Source organism: Aptenodytes patagonicus, chromosome Z (genome assembly GCF_965638725.1).
Source record: "Aptenodytes patagonicus chromosome Z, bAptPat1.pri.cur, whole genome shotgun sequence".
In the NCBI taxonomy this organism is placed as follows: domain Eukaryota; kingdom Metazoa; phylum Chordata; class Aves; order Sphenisciformes; family Spheniscidae; genus Aptenodytes; species Aptenodytes patagonicus.
The window spans coordinates 59,265,281-59,284,837 of NC_134982.1; the positions used below are offsets into that span (position 1 = coordinate 59,265,281).

The following is a 19,557-nucleotide window of genomic DNA, read 5'->3' on the forward strand; positions in this document are numbered from 1 at the left end:
AGGTATTTTTCCTCTCTTTTGACTTGTGGCCATTTTAACTAAATTTCGCTCCTTTTCAGCCCCATGCTTTCAAATACTTTTAACACAAATTGCAGTTTTCCCCTACTATACCTTATCTCAAGCAGTCACTAGTAACAATTAAGGAAAAGGTCAAAAACAAAAAAACCCAACAAAAGCATAAATATAAAGTAAATGGGGGTGTCCATTTTTAATTCTACTTCTGTTAGATGTAGAACTATCAGCATGGTTTCCTTAGGGAAACAGGCTGATAATGCTTGTATCTGCTTGTTGCTCAATCTCTTTTGAACTCCTTAACCAACTGCAGTTGAATTTTATAAAGAAAAATAGGTCAAAAGACAGGTATCAACCTGAAGGTTCATGAAAGTAGATGTCCAGGCAGAGGGTGACTCTTCCAGAATGCTGCCTGCTCTCAGGAGCTCAACACCAAAAACACTGGAAGAGATACCTGAGAAGTGCCTTGAGAGCAAAGCTTCTGTGAAAAGATGTATTATGTTAGACTTCAGAGAACCCTGCCAAAGGACAAATCATAAAGAAACTGTGCTACATTTGTTCTGCCATTCAGAGTGCTTACTTAATCTGTTTTGCTGTTGTGATAGAATGAGTTAGAAAGAAGGATGATTTGTGGCCCAACTCAGAGCTTTCAGGATGGGAGAATTTTTTACATCGTGATGACTGAAGTCTGTTCAAAGAGAAACACAGGTAATAAAAACACAGGTAAATAAGGTATGCTGGGGTCTTGGGAGTGCAAAAGGAAAAGTCAAATGGAAGCAGGAAACACTAAGTTTAGTGAAGCTGGCAGAAAACAAAACACTGAAATAACAAAATAACCACTACTGTCCTGCTATATTCTATACATGCATTTGGCTGGGGATCTCCCACTGCTACTGCCTTAATTTAAATCTGGCACCTTGCCCAAGCATTAACACTAATATACCCTGCCCTGTAGAAAATGGTCTACTTTGAAAAAACAGTTCTTTGATTATTTTTCCTTTTGTATATGGAGTGCAGCACTTCAAAGACAGTGGAGATGCAAACTGCTAAGTTGTTAGCCTCCAAATTACTAACTCACACAGCTATTTCAAACTCCATAAGAAGTGCTAATTGCTCTCTGCATTAAGCAATTGTATTTTCACTGAAAATTGTTTCCTATTAGAAAGAAAATAGAGATAAAATAATTTTTGGAACTACACAGAAGTATAGATTTAAAATGTAATTATGTCTTTCTCTGTACTGAAAAGGAAGTAACCTGAAGCTCAGCCAAACTTATTTGCAAACAGATGTCATAAAAAAACCCAACACAAACCTAAACTCTAAGAAGACTTGGTGTTTTATCGTAGTTTTTATTACGAAACTGATTCTCATGTGATGATTATAGCAAGGTATACCAGCACATGGGAAAGTACAGGGAGCTAATGACAGACACATATCCTGTATAATTTATGTTTTCATGTAATTTTCAACAAGCATGTGGAATAACTAGATATTGCCAGTATAATTTTGCAATCTGCATTATTATTAGTCATTAAGTTCAATAGTTTATTTGTGAAATATGATACTTTCAGCAATGATGGTAGCTCCCCAAATCACTCTAGTTCGATCTTGCTAATATTCAAAACATTATCTGGGACTACTGCTGCTTTTTACGGCCATTATGCTGTATTTTTCTCCTGCCCAACAGGCAAAAAGAATAGAATGGCAGCTATCAAGAACATTGTATCTAGCTTTTAACTAGCAAGGTAAAAGCACCTTATTTTAAGTATTAATTCAACAAAAAGAGCATGATGAACACAGAAATAGCTTACTTCATTTTTAAAGGCAACAATATCAGGACAAAGGCATCAGATTGCTACTAGTAAAAGAAGGAACTTATGTCACGAAACTAAAACCTATGACCCCATCTCTAAAAGTCGGCATTTCACAGACATCCCAGTACAGTTTTGCCCCATTCTTATCTGTGTACCCTATAAACTCTCACAGTGTAATGGTAACAACGCCCATCTACAAGAAGGGCTGGAAGGAGGATCCGGGGAACTACAGGCCTGTCAGCCTGATCTCGGTGCCGGGGAAGATGATGGAGCAGTTCATCTTGAGGGCGCTCACAAGGCATGAGTGGGACAACCAGTGGATCAGGCCCAGCCAGCATGGATTCATGAGAGGCAGGTCCTGCTTGACCAACCTGATCTCCTTCTATGACCAGGTGACCCGCCTAGTGGAGGAGGGAAAGGCTGTGGATGTGGTCTACCTGGACTTCAGCAAGGCCTTTGACACCGTCTCCCACAGCATTCTCCTAGAGAAGCTGGCGGCTCACGGCTTAGACAGGTGTACTCTGTGCTGGGTGAAAAACTGGCTGGACGGTCGGGCCCAGAGAGTTGTGGTTAATGGAGTTAAATCCAGTTGGCGGCTGGTCATGAGCGGTGTTCCCCAGGGCTCAGTTTTGGGGCCGGTCTTGTTCAATATCTTTATCAATGATCTGGATGAGGGGATCAAGTGCACCCTCAGTAAGTTTGCAGACAACACCAAAGTTGGGCGGGAGTGTTGATCTGCTCGAGGGTAGGAAGGCTCTGCAGAGGGACCTGGACAGGCTGGATCGATGGGCCGAGGCCAACTCTATGAGATTCAACAAGGCCAAGTGCCGGGTCCTGCACTTCGGCCACAACAACCCCATGCAGCGCTACAGGCTTGGGGAAGAGTGGCTGGAAAGCTGCCCAGCAGAAAAGGACCTGGGGGTGTTGGTCGACAGCCGGCTGAACATGAGCCGGCAGTGTGCCCAGGCAGCCAAGAAGGCCAATGGCATCCTGGCCTGTATCAGAAATAGTGTGGCCAGCAGGAGTAGGGAAGTGATCGTGCCCCTGTACTCAGCACTGGTAAGGCCGCACCTCGAATACTGTGTTCAGTTTTGGGCCCCTCACTACATGAAGGACGTTGAGGTGTTAGAGCGTGTCCAGAGAAGGGCAACGAGGCTGGTGAGGGGTCTGGAGAACAAGTCTTATGAGGAGCGGCTGAGGGAACTGGGGTTGTTTAGCCTGGAGAAAAAGAGGCTCAGGGGAGACCTCATCGCTCTCTACAACTACCTGAAAGGAGGTTGTAGCGAGGTGGGTGTTGGTCTCTTCTCCCAAGTAACAAGCGATAGGACGAGAGGAAATGGCCTCAAGTTGTGCCAGGGGAGGTTTAGATTGGACGTGAGGAAAAATGTCTTTACTGAAGGAGTGGTTAAACATTGGAACAGGCTGCCCAGGGAAGTGGTTGAGTCCCCATCCCTGGAGGTATTTAAAAGACGTGTAGATGAGGCGCTTAGGGACATGGTTTAGTGGGCATGGTGGTGTTGGGTTGATGGTTGGACTCGATGATCTTAGAGGTCTTTTCCAACCTTAATGATTCTATGATTCTATGATAACAAAGGTGATTAAAGAGTATACCGATTTGTAAAACATCCTTTAAAGGAAACATACTACTAAAAAAAATAAAATTGTTTGTTATACTTCTGTATATGTTTCTTGTAGCAATTTTTTATATGTTTTACCTAAATGCTGTTCCACTTAATTTGGGAAAGACTAGATATTTTCACCAAGACAACATCCCTTGAGGTGTTTCTTTTCCATTCTCCTTTTCCAGTCAAATTATAAAGATTGCACACACACATATAGATGATCAACCATCACAGAAGGGAATTATTACCAAAGCAATTGCTGCCAATATTTGAAAATCACTCTCCTCTCCAACCCTCTGCATATTCTCACTTTATGGTCCTGGGAAGTACAAGAAATTACTCCATATCCTCAATCTCAAATTTAGGGCATAAACTACATCTATCCTGCAGCCCATGAAGACCTTTATTTTAAAAGTAATCTAATACTTGAAGAGTATTTTCAAGCATAGCCTTTTCCTTAGAAGGTTTTACACAATAAGTACAATCTGATGGGTATAGCCTATATAACCCTACCACGCTGACTGGAAATCTGCAGCTACATACTTCCTCTTAATGAATGCCTACTAAAAAGGCAATGATTCTTCCCATGATACAAACTGGTAAACACGAAAGTTTATAAGCATTTTCAAACTTAACTATGGGCATCTGATGGGCTAGTAAATGAAGGATTTTGCATATTGTACTTGCAAAAGATCTATACACTCCAACAACAGGGATCTGATTTACATTCCAACATTCCTAATACTCTGATCATACCTACAATAATAGTAAATTCTTGGGCTGAACAGACCAGTTGTGTCCAAATGCAGTGGCTTATTCATAGGCCAGGACTAAGCTCATTTAAAGTATATTATATAGCTCAGGTCTAGTAAGCTCTGAAAGAGCTGTGTCCCATGATCCTAAAACCAAGACAAAGAAAGTCACTTATGTGACTGGTTGGAGTCATCGAGGCCCAGATGGTCTTGTAAGCATTATTGTCGTCTTCCATCTCATCCCCAGAAAGCAGCAGAGGCAGAAGTTTAACTTAGGTATGGCATTACAAGGTAGAGTTTACAAGCCGGTTTAGTGCAGAGCTGTATTTAACTAACCTGTTGCTCTTGGAAGTGCACTGTGCAGTGTAGTTGAGATTCTTTGTCATCAGGTGTCTCTGCACCACAGCATGTCCTGGGTAATGTGTTTTTTTCCAATGTCTAACTATTCACCTAATCTGTCATTACTCTCAACAATAAAGAAATATTAAAGATGTCATCTCTTCACCAGTTTGTCCCTCGCAAAACTTTATGAACCCGTCAACTAGCTCCAACAGAAATTGGTCAATGTCTAAAAAAAAATTCTATTCTGACACCTTTTAGGACAAAAAGTTAGTATCTGGTAAAGGGGAAAGAGACGTGTTATTTCCACTGAGGAAAAGGTAGAAAAAACTCAACTGTTACATACTGTAATAAACATATGCTTACTGACCAATTACAAAAATGTACATGCAACTATAAACTAATCCAGGATAGGTATTAGAGACAGAGCTCTGGTCTTTACTGTAGTCTGCATATCAGAGAAGTGGAAGCACAAATCAAGCTGCAAAGAACACTGGTTTCCAAACATGTTTTATTTCTGCTGCAAGAACGACAGCAGTGTATTTCCACAGAATTATTGCACATTAATTCTCCTGTTAAAGTCCTCTTCATAAAACTTACCTCACAGACTGAGAGGATTTTCTGTATTTGTCTAGAATTTCCAAGCATCTTTTAAGCTACCAAAAACCAAAACACAGATTTTTTTTTTACCTCTTTTTAAAAAGCAATGATAAAATCAACAGATAAAGTAAATGCAACAAATATCCCACATCTGCATTTCAGTAAACATGTAAAAACACTATTGTTCTCAAAATCTTACCTAAAATATCACTCAGAAGCAGTTTACACAGAACATTTTCATGGACTGTTAGTTCACTAATACGCTATAACCAATGCAATAAACTGTAACAATTATTACCTACTCAGATATTTTGACAGCCACAACCACTACAGTAACTGACTACATCAAACTTTCAGCTTTCATTATCTCAGGCCCTGAAGCATGTCACAGGGTACATAGGTACATGTAGGGTGATGTGATGGACTGTTTTTATCAATTACCTATATTAGCCCTGAGAAGAGTAAGTGTACAACGATGTCCACAGATGTTTCTACATTAAAAAGTTGTGAATAATAAAGGTGTAAATTTTTTGAGGAAGCAAGCTTCATAACAAAACCATTTATTTGGAAGATGCAAAGGAACAGTTGTATAAAAACAATCTAAGACAGACATGCACCACCTCATGAAAACAGATCTTTGAAAAATGAATGCTAGCACACTGGTATTACACCCTGGCAATATTAAACAAGAACTGTAATCTTCCAAGCAAGCAGAGCTTTGCTTTAGAAATCTACAATTTTCCTGCATTCAGAATTGAAGCCCACAAGAGAAGCAGAAAACTGTATCAAAACATTCTCTACTTTTCAATTTTTACATTAATGATAAAATGTAATACTTACTATTATGACCAGGGAAATAGCGTTTTATCTGTCGGCTTCTGTGTGTGACTGGGGTACTTACTAGAAGACTGTTCTTATCTACCTACAATTGCATTTCATCCACCTTTAATGCATGAAACAGTTAGGTTTAATGTGATAGCAAATGAAGGACAACATAGGCCACAAAAGCTGAAGCATTAATTACACTATCTTTCTCTATGTGCTGCCAGGCACCAAAGACAAAGTATATTCCCTTAGAAAGATAAATTAGTCTTAGGTCTGTTTTCCCCAGTCCTTGCCAGCACTCTGCCAACCATTTACAAAAGCCAGCTACCTAGATCTGCAAGCAAATTTTCGTTAAAACACTTTCACGGAAACACTGCCAAGTATGTAATTTCCAGAGCTAAGCCATCAGCCTGATTAATACCAAAATTATCAGTTCCCTCAAATGCACTTCCAAAGAGCATTTCGCTTCCTCTGTCCACTCCCAAAATAGTATTTCCTTTCCATGTTTGGTCCACATTAACTGTGTAAGAAATATGGTTTGATCTTTATCTATCTTTAGCCTAAGGAAGTACTTTGGAGAAAGGTACTTGTAGTTAAAAATGAGTAACATGACTAGCTATTTATACTACTTCCTGTTCCAGTGTATTGACAAGTCATCACTATGCTAACACATCTCATGATTTTTCACCATGGTGACAGAGCTCTTGATCCCCTGCATACTGGAGACTGTGAATATAAACATCAGATGCCAAAGCAATAAAAGAAGCAAATCTCCTCTTGGAACGACAAGGAAAAGAAACTTAAGGGATGTTATGTGAGGAGTGGGCATGTCCTCTGGGCCCAGGAATTCCTCCTGCCCAGTCCAGTGTGCTCAGGGAGCGAAGTGGTGGTGGTGTCTCCATCTGAGGCTGAGGGTCACAGTTGCTGCTTTCCTGTTTGCACATTCAACCAGTAGTAACCAGTTTGCAGGTTCAACTGGTAGTAAAACTGAGCATGTATCCCAGAGACATAGCACACACAGGGCATTGACACGGCTGGTCACACGCACTGCCACAGACAAGGCGCTGCCTTCAATAGCGCCCGCATACGGGACTCACATAAACACAAGCACGGACAGCCAAGTCCCCTCCTCCTCATGGGCTGGCAGAGACAGCAGGTCACTAGAGCAGCACATACACAACACTCTCCAGGTTCACAGGCACACGCACGCTCATGGATATCCCAAGTACCACCATGGCGCCTTTGCCCACCCAGCATCCCTGCCCCAATCTCAGGCCCCCTTACCTGCCCCATGGGTCCCTGACTCACCGGGTGGTCCAGCTTGGTGCTCACTGCAGACACACAGCACTCACACACTTGTCCCACAGGCATGTCACATTCACAGGTCCTCCAAAATACCAGCATGGACCCTCGGCCTGCCTGACACTCCAGACTGGTCCCAAAGCCCCTCAACTGGTCCAGTTTGAAGATGGCCAGCAAATACAAACACCCGCCACTGCCCACTACGCACAGCAAGTTTGGGGAATACAGACACGCACTCCCCTCCAGCAGATGGCACCAAGCACACGGGCTGTGACCTGCGGTCCAGCTCCTGCCACTGACGCGGAGACCCTCACTCACCCTGGTCCCCCTAATAGCTGGCTTTGGGGACACACACTGTTCCTGCTCCAGGCGCTGGCAGCCAAGACAATCAGCCACCCCAGTAACTGGTACTTAGACCCCACTTGCTCCAGTAACTAACATAGGCCAGGGGTGCCCACATCCCTGGTCTGACTCCAGTAGCTGGCACCCAAGTCCACTCACACCAGTCCCCCCAGTTGCTGGCACTATGGATATAAAGTCTGTAGGAAACCAACACGATAATCCAGAGAGCTACAGCCCCTCCAACTCCTGACACCGAAACCCCAATTGCTCCCATTGCTGGCACCGCAGACCTGGTGGTGCCTACACCTCCAGTGAGACTCCAGTTGCTGGCCTAGTCTCCACTCAAGCTGGTCTCACTTAGTCCCTGCAGTACTCACACACATGGGATAGAGAGTGAGATTACACAGAAAGAGAGTGAAGAAAAGATCTAATAAAATAGGACAGACTGCAGTGATCAGGCATAGGGCTCGGCCAGACAACTGTAAAGACTGGCCACAATTTACACAATTGGCCCCTTTTCTGTCTGGCCCCATTTTGTCTCTCCCTGACTCCCTTCCTCTTCACATTGCCTCCTCAGCTGGCATAGTCCCACTGATCCCCTCCAACATCCTGGACCCTCAGGTTTGCAATCTTATCAGTCACAAAGTCCTTGTTTGCATGCAGTTTCCTGAGAGCCTATCAGTTAGTGTTACTGACCAGGTTTGTTTCTTGTCTTTGTCTCCATTAAGTTTGTCTGGCAGGTTTGTGTCTCTCTGTATTTATTTTATGGCTTCCCCCTTTTCCTTATCATCCTATTTGACAAGGTCTTCAATCAAATAATCTCACTGAAATAAACATTCCCACATTCCACATACCCTCATCAATTAGTGACTGACCAGATTTGGTCCTTCTTACTGCTTCCGTTACTTTTTGTTGGTCAGGTTTGTGTTTCAGAATGTTCCTATCTATTTCCCCTTTTCTTATTCTCCCCTTTTGGCACGTTAAAGTTCCTTGGCCAGACACACTTACATGAGCTGATGCTCTGTCCTTCCACATACCCTTGCAAAAATAACACAACTCTTCCACTAATGGTACACAGAAAATTATAAGGGTACTGTCAGATACTACAGTCCAGGAAGAGTGAGATGAAGACTACCTCTGAAAACGCTAAAACTAAGGAGAATATGGAAAAAACCAACAGCCACTCACCCCTTGCCCTAAACAAGAATATTTAACAAAAATGAGAAGAGTGGGTGTAGGGTGCGAGAAGACTTTGTTACAGTAAACCAGGATAGTTCACCTCCCCCATCCGAGTATGCAGAGTCCCGAGCACATCTTATCTTGTTGTTATGGTAACCTGAGACAGTTCGCTTCTTCCCATCCCATCTGAGTATGTAGAGTCCCAAGCATGTCTTATCTCGTTGTTACGGTAACCTGGGGTAGCTCACTTTCCTCCTCATCTGCACCTACTTTTGCATGGATGCCAACGATAGCGGCCAGCTGAAATCTCGGGATTCAGACAACAGCACCTGCACTACATCAGTGTGTTTGCTAATGAGCAAAACAGGACACTGCATATGTATGATATGTTAATCAGCACAAGGTTTATTATCCACCCCTGTGGTGACTCCTGAGCAGGGCTCCACTGCATTGGGTCCCCATTTGATTAGCATTGGTGTCGCGGGGCTCCCACTGTGGTAAAGCTACGCTTTCATTAAAGCCAAAGCTTTCACTTGCTGAGTGTTGTGCCTCGCCCCTGAGGGATCCCCACCTACATTTTGTTCATTACAGTGGGGAAAAAAGAAACAGGAGGAGAACAGTGTGATCATGTTAACTTGTACACTGATAGACGAAAAGCTCTTGGGGTTTATACATAAAGCTTGACATTTCCTTTAAATATACTTTTAAAATTCTAGCTCTAAATAAATCTAGAAAGGAGCTACTAAAAAGAAGCAAATATGTGCAATAAATAAAGGGCCCTGTGCCACAAGTGGCAAAAAAGTTACAGATTTTATGGAGAGATGGACTATTTCCAATCCTAACTGCTGTGCTTTTTCCAAGGCAAAATAAACAAAGATTATCCAGTTGGACACAGGGGTGCATGACAAAGGACTTGTCAATGTACAAAGATTTGCCAGCACAATCATACTGTCATGACACACAGCTTTTACTGGCAAAAGCTCTTTAGAGGAACTTTAGCTGACAGAATAAGCATCAGCAATAAGCATCTTTTGCCAGTGTAATTGGGTTTGCCCAAAGAATTTTGTCGGTTTAGTCGCATTGGTCAATGTTGTCCTGGTTTCGGCTGGGATAGAGTTAATTTTCTTCCCAGTAGCTGGTACAGTGCTGTGTTTTGGATTTAGCATGAGAATAATGTTGATAACACACTGATGTTTTAGTTGTTGCTAAGTAGTGCTTACACCAGTCAAGGACTCTTCAGCTTCTCATGCCCTGCGAGAAGCTGTGAGGGGGCACAGCCAGGACAGCTGACCCAAACTGGCCAGAGGGGTATTCCATACCATGTGACGTCATGCTCAGTATATAAACTGGGGGGACTTAGCTGGGGAGCAGTGACCACTGCTTGGGAACTGGCTGGGCATCGTTTGGTGGGTGGTGAGCAATTGCATTGTGCATCACTTGCTTTGTGTATTTTTAACATTATTATTTTGCCTTCCTTTTCTGTCCTATTAAACTGTCTTCAGCTCAACCCACGAATTCTACTTTTTTTTTGTCCCCCGTCCCCCCCCCCCCCCCAATTCTCTCCCCCATCCCACTGTGCCTGTTGCCGGGGACTGGAGTAGCCACAGTGCCTGTCACCGGGGTTGATGGAGTGGGAGGAAGAGTAAAATTGCCTACCAAGATCTGAGTTAAAGGATCCATGTTTTGACATCAACACCATGTAACACAATACAGAAAATGCCATTTCAGGAGACGGTGTGTGAGACTCTCAAGGAGTTAATGTCTCAAGCATTGTGGCAAAGCAGGTTGCGGTCCGCGTGGCAACAGAGGGCCGCAGGTGAGAGGCACGGGACGCGGAGGGCGTGCCGGAGGGTGCGCAGTTCCGTGTGCTGATAGGCCCGGCAGGACGACGCACCACATATGGCCAGAGGTCATACAGAGTTCATTTGAGGAAGGGGCTCACGACCACCCAAAAGACCCTCTCGCGACCACCCCCACGGTGGCGCCTGCGCAGGAGATCAGGAGTTACGTAACTCCCCGAGGGGCGTGACTGGCGCGGCCGAGAGGCGGGGACTAGACTATAAAAGGCGCCACTACAAGCCGCCACGTGCGCGCCCACCGCCGGAGGACCGACGCGTCTGCAGTCGTTATCGCGGGATCCAAGGGTGGTGAACTCTCCCCCCCCCCCCCCCCTTTTTTTTCTTCTTTTCCTCTCTTTCCTTTTCTTCTTATAAATGTCTCAATAGAACCCACGCCACCTGCCATTATTACGCTTTCCAAGTTCAGGTTGCTTCTACCATAAATAAAACGTTTAATCGATCGTCTGGTGTTGTTTCACCTTAATTTAGCCCAAGGGAATCACAAAACCACTACAACCCCCTGAGGTACCCGGTCTGGGTCGTAACACGGTGCTAACAGCAACTTAGCATAGAGAGAGTCCTGAACTTCTATTTTGGTATGTAAATAAAACAGAATGTAAGTTTTAATTAAAATCACAAATTTGTAGCTACAGAAAGAGGGACAATTTCCCTACATACAAGGCTGAAACACATTAAACTTTGCATGTGTACCATTAAAATATGTTCATTACTATAAAGAAATCATAAGATATACTGAAATTGATACAATGATGCCAGGGCAAGAGGAAAGTGGTGAAATCAAGACATGGTGTTCAGATATAGCCGCATTTAAAAAAGATCAAGTTTTCAATTTTAAAAATAATTCTATTCTTTTAGCTGATGGGACAAGGTGTCTGAAAAGAAGTCTGGTTCAAAGTTGTCTTCATACCAAAGTCTTCTCTACGTATAGTTTGAATGTACAGTATGTATTCATTACTGACTTTTTCATTTAGGCATGTGAAACTAGCATACAGGTACATCAACAGAGACAGAGTAATTAAGACAATTATAAAACAAATGACTGTCCACTTAAAGAATTTTTCCACACATTAAACTATATATATATGTACACAAGCATACACACACATGTATGAAACAATATAGGTAAACGGACAAGCTAGTATTTCAGCACTGAAGACACAAACTTCTGATTCAGGTAAATTAATGTTAAGCTGACCATATTTGTTGACAAAGTGTTAAAGAACATCCAAACACCGAACTGAGGCATACTGCTTGCTACCTAAGCACCTGAACTAGTATGTACAGAGACATGAACCGATTTTTGACAGAAGAATACATTTTAACCAGCAATTAACACAGATGATTTAAATCAACCCTCCCCAAACTTCGGCCCCCAAAGAGATAACATTTACACTGATATAAATGTTACTTACACTATTGTAATTGAGGTCCTTACCACAACGGGCACAAAGGCAAGCCAGCACTAGAAATTTGTTCCTAGGAGAAGGACTACTGGCATAATACCTGAACACCTATTGTGGTAGAGCATATTCACATTTGGCTGCCTTCACTGGCTTTGCTTGTCATCACAACACTGAGCTGTGTTAGCAAAAGATGTATGTCTCTGCTCAGCACACCATACCGTTAAAAATGTCTGTGTATAATGCAGTATTACGTGTTCTCAGAAACTGAGGAAAGTCAGGATCTAATTTCTTCAGGAATGTACCACAGTTTACTCTCTACATTTTTCCAGTCTCTCCATATTGCTAGAAATTTGAAGCCTTAATCCATTTTAGAAACTACACAATGAATCCACAAAACAACCTACCTACCTAATTGGTACAACCAAACTGTCATATAAATATAGAATGTTCTTCAATATACTGCAATATACACACAATGGTATTAGTGCAAAAAAAAGTTGTCATAAAACTTAAGAGTTGTATTTAAACACAGGCCTGAAAATTCAAAGAGGGCTGAGACATTTAAGTCTAAGAATAAGGCACTCCAGGTTCTACCTTTTTCAATTTCCTTTTTCTCTGGGGAGATCCCACAGAACGCTGGGGGAAAACACGTCCCAAATGGCACACAGTACAACTGCAACAGTTGTAGTATGTAACTGTCATGGCAGTCTTCAACACCAAAGTGTCAGGGCTCCTCTGACCCTGTATTTCAGTTCTCTGCTTCTCCCATTTCTGATACTTAATTTGTTCTTTCCTTCTTCCAGGCCATTTCCCACATAAAAGGAAATTTTCACAGCTGAAACAAATACAAAGGCTTTACTTCGTCATTCATACAGTTTAGGACAAGTAAACTCTTTGTATCACCTACAAATGGCTGAACACAATGGTAGGCCTACTGAGCATAATGTTATGGCTGGCATCTTATTAATCAATTTCTTTATAAAATGGATTGATTTACACTGCAGAACACTAAGTGTTTATACACTGCAGAACTTAACGATAGTACAAATCTAGGATTCCATTTAAGTGGCTGTTTACCTGGACTTCAGTAAAGCCTTTGACGCTGTTTCCCACAGCATTCTCCTGGAGAAACTGGCTGCTCGTGGCTTGGATGGGTGTACTCTTCACTGGGTAAAAAACTGGCTGGATGGCCAGGCCAAAGAGTGGTGGTGAATGGAGTTAAATCCAGTTGGTGGCTGGTCACAAGTGGTGTTCAGGGCTCAGTACTGGGGGCCAGTTCTGTTTAGTATCTTTGCCAATGATCTGGACGGGGGCATCGAGTGCACCCTCAGTAAGTTTGCAGATGACACCAAGTTGGGCGGGAGTGTTGATCTGCTTGAGGGTAACAGAGGGATCTGGACAGGCTGGATCGATGGGCCGAGGCCAACTGTATGAGATTCAACAAGGCCAAGTGCCGGGACCTGCACTTGGGTCACAACAACCCCATGCAGCGCTACAGGCTTGGGGAAGAGTGGCTGGAAAGCTGCCTGGCAGAAAAGGACCTGGGGGTGTTGGTCAACAGCCGGCTGAATATGAGCCAGCAGTGTGCCCAGGGTGGCCAAGAAGGCCAATAGCACCTGGGTGGCCAGCAGGAGTAGGGAAGTGATTGTGCCCCTGTACTCAGCACTGGTGAGGCTGCACCTCGAATACCGCGTTCGGTTTTGGGCCGCTCACTACAAGAAAGACATTGAGGTGCTGGAGTGTGTCCAAAGAAGAGCAATGAAGCTGGTGAAGGATCTAGAGCACAAGTCCTATGAGGAGTGGCTGAGGGAACTGGGGTTGTTTAGCCTGAAGAAAAGGAGGCTGAGGGGAGACCTTATCACTCTCTACAACTACCTGAAAGGAGGTAGCGAGGTGAATGTTGGTCTCTTTTCCCATGTAACAAGCGATAGGACGAGAGGAAATGGCCTCAAGTTGCACCAGGGGAGGTTTAGATTGGATATTAGGAAATATTTCTTCACCGAAAGGGTTGTCAAGCATTGGAACAGGCTGCCCAGGGAAGTGGTTGAGTCCCCATCCCTGGAGGTATTTAAAAGACGTGTAGATGTGGTGCTTAGGGACACGGTTTAGTGGTGGACTTGGTAGTGTTCGGTTAACGGTTGGACTCGATCTTAAGGGTCTTAAATGATTCTATGATTCTTTTTAAAGCTCATCATATTTAGGCTATGCATTACATATTACAGAGTACTTGTTTTAAACCTACATGGGCCATTTCATTTTTACTAACAGCTTGTATAAGTTAATAGAGTTGTTTTAAAAAGCTTTGGAAAAAAAAATTGTTCTTCTCTATTAGTTGGGATTTGAACACACCTTTTGCCCTCAGTAGCTTGTAGAACTTCATTTTTGCATGCATCAGACTCACCACAGGCCCTGTGAACATATTAACTGCTGCAACAGCGGCTGGTTCCTCTGCCCCTACAAAATACACATATTGGGAGGCTGTCATCTAAAAGAAGCCATCTAGACATGTATATAATCCTTATAATGGGATGTAATGGGTAGAGAACTCAGTTCTCTTAACGTAACTGACAAATTATGGGAGACAGCAAAACCAAGAAAGAATTGATACTTTCTGCTAAGTTAACCTAAAAGACAAATATGAAAAAACATTGCAGGTCCTCAGTTTCAAGAAACAACTTATACTTGTGTAGATCTTTTAATTTACTTTAGAAAATAGGATTATTCTCATGCAAAGTCAGAGTAAGTTTTGTTAAAAAAAACCAAACAAACCACGTATCAGATTATATGTGAAGGAAAAAAAGCCTCACTTCCCCAAATGCACACAAATAAGCATGGTTTGCTGACTTCTCAAACCTCATGCCACATGTTTACTAAGGAGAAAAAAAGACATAAGAATTTAAAGCATGCAAGAAATTCAGTGAGATACGTACTTTTTTTATACAGTCACAAGCTCTGCCCTACGCTGAACAAAGTCACCATCACGGCTATGAACTGTTAAGTCACATTTCAACTACAGATATATGTAAACATCCACATATTGAAAGCAGAGCCAGAGAATACAGTGTACTAGGTCTCTGTATTTGAATTTGAGGAAGAGTGCTCTGACTGTTCTCTGATACAATAAGGAAACTGAGAATAAAGAGGAAGAAAGCTTCACATATGATCTCCAACCTATGCTCAGTAGAGATTCACATACAAAATGACCAAATGCATATTGGTCTTGCCAGGCTCTTTGTGTTCACATCTGAACGTTTTTCTCAAATCCATATTCATCCACTTGGAACCTTGCTATTCGTCTTCACAAGTTCCTTCCACAACATTATTTAAAATGAACACCTGTTCCTACTCTTTTATGTCTCCAATCTCTTCATTTCCCCTCTTGTTTTACATTCAGTTCCAATGTTTTCCCAACAGACTTAGACATAGAGGACACCAAAACAAAAATGCCCTCCCTCTGTACTTACCATCAAAATAGTTTCAAATATCTTTGCAAGATATTGATTTCTAAGAATCAGATTTTGAAAATACAGCTCATTAAAAAAGGTGTGGCATGTTGAATATTTTTGAAGAACAATTCCAACACAGATCATCTAAAGAAATAACCCGAATAAGGAAGAAAAGTTCTTAATTTTTGTCTAAAGAAAAGACAATCTCCTAAAGCTTTCATGAAGACTGCATGCATCTGCATGAAGACACAGCATCTGCTCAGCAGCACCTTAAGTTGTGCCATGAATGCTCTCATCCCTGCTCACAAAATCATTTACTCTTACTGCAGTGTGAAAGAAAAATTAGGCCAGTTCTGTCAGAAACAAACAGAGCTGGCAAAGACAGACCACAAGGCTAAGATAAAAGACTTTGGAGAAAGGATAGGGTTGAGTTCATGTAATTGCTGAGTTTGCCTAGGACAGAGGTGCTCACATATTTCAAGGGTAGGAACAGAATTGCAAGACTGAGAAGATGAAAGGGCAACTTAAACAGAAAGCAAGCAAAATAGAGCATATGTAGTGCTGCTCATGTGAAACACCGCACCTTTTTATAGTATCTGAGGTTGTAGTGGGAAATACAAAAAGCAATGTTATTGCAAGTTGAACCAGGAGGTAAAAAGTTTTAGGACAGCAAATCTGAAATGTGCTCACTGAGAACCAGGAACTGTGGACATGAAAGAGAGAAAGTCTCTATTTTTCTGAAAGGGGAAGAGCAAAGGCACTAGTCTTTTTACAGCTGGAATGCCCATAGAAGACACTAGGTGAGGCAGATTTATGCTGCTTAACTATATTTCTACCAGGTGAGGAACAGTTCCACTGCAATCCAGACAAACTTGCTGGACAGCAATCAGCAAAATGCTTAAGGTGCAAAAGGGCTTCCTTTCTTTCTTTTGCCTTCCCACTATTTTTAAAGAGCTGCTGCTGTTAGCATTTTACTGCTGTTAAAAGACAAAAAAAGCCCTAGCTTTCGATGTTCTGACAAACAGACATCAGTAGAGGGCACCAAAAAGCAAAGGAAGTTTCCTTGATCTTTCAAGAGCTTAGTAAGAGAGGAACCTACCCACTCCTAAGTGAACCTAAAGAGTAAAAACCAAGAAAATCATCCTGTTAAATCAGAGACCTCGGCAAGCTTTGCCCACAACAGAATTTAAATACGTCGTATTAGATTATTTAACTTGATAGAGATGCTTACATAGAAAAGGAAACCACAAGCCGTATTTCTGCATGAACTGGTTAAGTCAAACCTGTATCTTTTCAGAAGTTTAAAGAATCAGTCCTCCAGTCAAAGCAACTCTCTGACTCAAAATAGGGAAAAAGAAATTTCACATCCTGCCTGTACCCTTACTCCTACCTTTCAAATCCCTCTGGGGCGGGGGGTGGTGGAGCTACATACAAAGGTTAAATGACAAAACCTTTAGAAGTCTAAGACTTGCTCTGTACAAATTCCCATTAGATTCACCAGCAATTTAGCCCACGTAGCTTCCATGGACAAACACATACAACAGCTTTGAAATGCAACAAGACTACAATTTAAGTTTCAACTCAGTTGTAGCCCTGAAGAAGTAACTTGTCTTCCTAACTGCACAAATTTTTATACTAAGAGCTTGCATAGAAACCATTTAATTCTTAAAGACTTTCTTAGTAAAGATTTGAAAACTTGACTTCATCAACATATCACTTTAAACCATATAAACCATATAAATTATCTCCTGTTATGTCAATAAACCATATTGAAAAAATGTATTTAGATAAGCTGATACATAAACTTCACAAATCACAACAGCACTGATGCCACCAATGTCCACTTCCAAGCCAAAACCATATCTTTCAGAAAAAGCAATTATATATTGACTCCCACACCACTGCAGGTGCAAAGCAAGGACTGATCAACTTGCAACTTCAATTTAGTACTTATTACACTTTTATTAAAAAAATCAAAGTCAACCAGATGTGTATCAAATAAAGTTTAATCTGCTCTATAAGTCAGGGAATGCCAAAGTAAGTTCACATAGGAGAATCTTGAGATCCCTGATTTATAAGCCCCTTTTATTTATATACCACTTCTTTTCTCACAACTTTTAAGATGTATGATCTCCTGGTAACAATTCCCTGGAAACCTTCTTCACACTGTTACTCTATGTATGCATAGTTTTTTTTTTTACCCCCTAGACATTCAGTCATTAAGGAAGATCAATAACATTATCAACTTTCATTAGCCATTAAATCTGCCATAGCACCTATTTGTTCTCCTGTCTCATACTTAATCCTCCAACAACTGCACCCTCCTTTCTCTTACTGCACACATAAGTATCCAAATGGAGTTTTTTTCCTCTTTCTCAGAACAGTGAGTCTCTAATACCACTGCTGCAGTACCCCCTTAAAGGGAAAAAAAGGTTTGTATTTTTCATTCTTGTAGCGCTGCGAAGCAGTTAAGGAGTCTGTTGGGCCAGCAAATCACAAAATCCCCAGGATGTGGATAAATACCATAAATTCAGCAACTGAAACCAAAGCAGTTGCCTCAGTGGATGGCATTTAAGAACAAGCACGTCATCAGCAACACCTAATCAAGTAGTCAGCAACACTTGAATAAGGCAGACTATTAGCAGTCATGTTCATCTTACCATTCCAGTTGCCTCACTATGCATTTGAAGAACTTAACAGAACATATACATTTGCTCCAAATACTACCCTCAAAAATCTGTTTCAAAATGCACATGCTACACATTCATAAACATTCTCATGACTTACACTTCAATGAACTTCTGCATAAGGAATAACTAAATTACTTGCTATAAACAATTACAACTTAAAATGGATGCCTCCAGAAAACATCTCAATGCATAATCAGTTTTAAAATACACTTCTTGAGAAAACAAGAAGCATCTTTCTGGCCTAAGTGTAAAAAAATCCCCTTCATGTTATACAGCAGTAGGCATTAATTCACATATACTGAAAAATACTAACAAAATGCCCTAAAACGTATGCTTGCTAACATCAATGCTTCCTTGAACAGTTGTTCTTCCCAACTAACTTGACAGGATTAAAGACACCTAGAAACTCCGTTTTACTATAAGAATGGCAGGACAATCAGCTGTTCGGTGCTTCAGAAATACTTGCTACCTCCTTGCATGCAGCACATTGAACCCGTTTGTCTTCTTGAGGACAGCACACAGCAATTCAGTTCTGGGAAGCCAGCTGATTTTTAGGTTCCAGTTCTACCTTTTGTCAAAGCAGACAAAGCAATTTTAACAGGATCAGATGCGTATGTAGCCCGAATTAACCTCGCCGAGCTCTCGTCCACCTTGCAGGCCTCCCCACGTGGAAGCACGGCTTCCATGCAGGCACATGGGGCCGCCCGGGCTTGCCAGCGGCGACCTCACGCCCAGGCCACGCCGTCTCCTTCTCTCTCTCCGTTTACATATGGCGGCCTAACAGAGCTGGGTCCGGCGCGAAGCCGCCCCGGGGCGCCCCCTTCCCCCCACTTTTGCTGTCGGGCTCAACGCTGATAAGCTGGGGGGGCACCGGGCAGCACCGGTAAGGCCCCGCCCCGAGGGGGCCCGCCGCCCTCCTCCACCTCTACCTGCCGTCCCCCACGCCGGTACCTGCGGCCGCGGGGCACGGCGGGGCCGCGGCCCCGCCTCCTCCGTGCGCCCCGCGGTCACTGTCAAGGCTCCCGCGCCGCCTCCTGCCGTGTCGGCCGGGGGCCCCGCTGCTGCCGCCCGGGCCGGGCCTACACCGCCTGCCCGCGCGATCGCTTCCAGGAGCGTCGGCCCGGCGTCCTCCGCCCATCACAGGGTGACTCCCCCGCGGGCCCCCCGCCCGTTCTGCGTCCGCGCCGCTGCCGCTCGCTCCCGCGGCCCGCGACCGCCGCCGCCCGCCATGTTCCGCTCCTCTGGGCCGCTGCGGCGCCGCGCGCACCGCCCCGCCGTCGCCGGGGGCCGGTGACGTCACTCTGTAGCCGGCCCAGCCCCGCAAAGGGCGGGGCGGAAGGAGCTAGCCCCGCCCCAGGGACGGCGACGCGGG

General features: G+C 43.2%; 1 protein-coding gene across 7 annotated transcripts in view; it reads right to left on the bottom strand.

Annotated features, from left to right (window-relative positions):
• Positions 1 to 19,557, bottom strand: part of RNF38 (ring finger protein 38) — a 125,452-nt gene that overhangs the window by 31,907 nt on the left and 73,988 nt on the right. The window contains exons 1-2 of one of the 7 annotated variants that reach the window (XM_076362923.1): positions 593 to 2,301; positions 369 to 493 (exon numbers count right to left, since the gene is read on the bottom strand). The exons of 4 other annotated variants lie outside the window; for them this stretch is intronic. In XM_076362923.1, coding sequence (XP_076219038.1) covers positions 369 to 380 — 12 coding nt within the window. In that variant the 5' untranslated portion in view covers positions 381 to 493; positions 593 to 2,301. Of the gene's footprint in view, positions 1 to 368; positions 494 to 592; positions 2,302 to 18,654; positions 18,709 to 19,136; positions 19,309 to 19,557 lie in introns of those variants that run through there. 2 more of the 7 variants (XM_076362924.1, XM_076362927.1) reach the window with 2 other exon arrangements.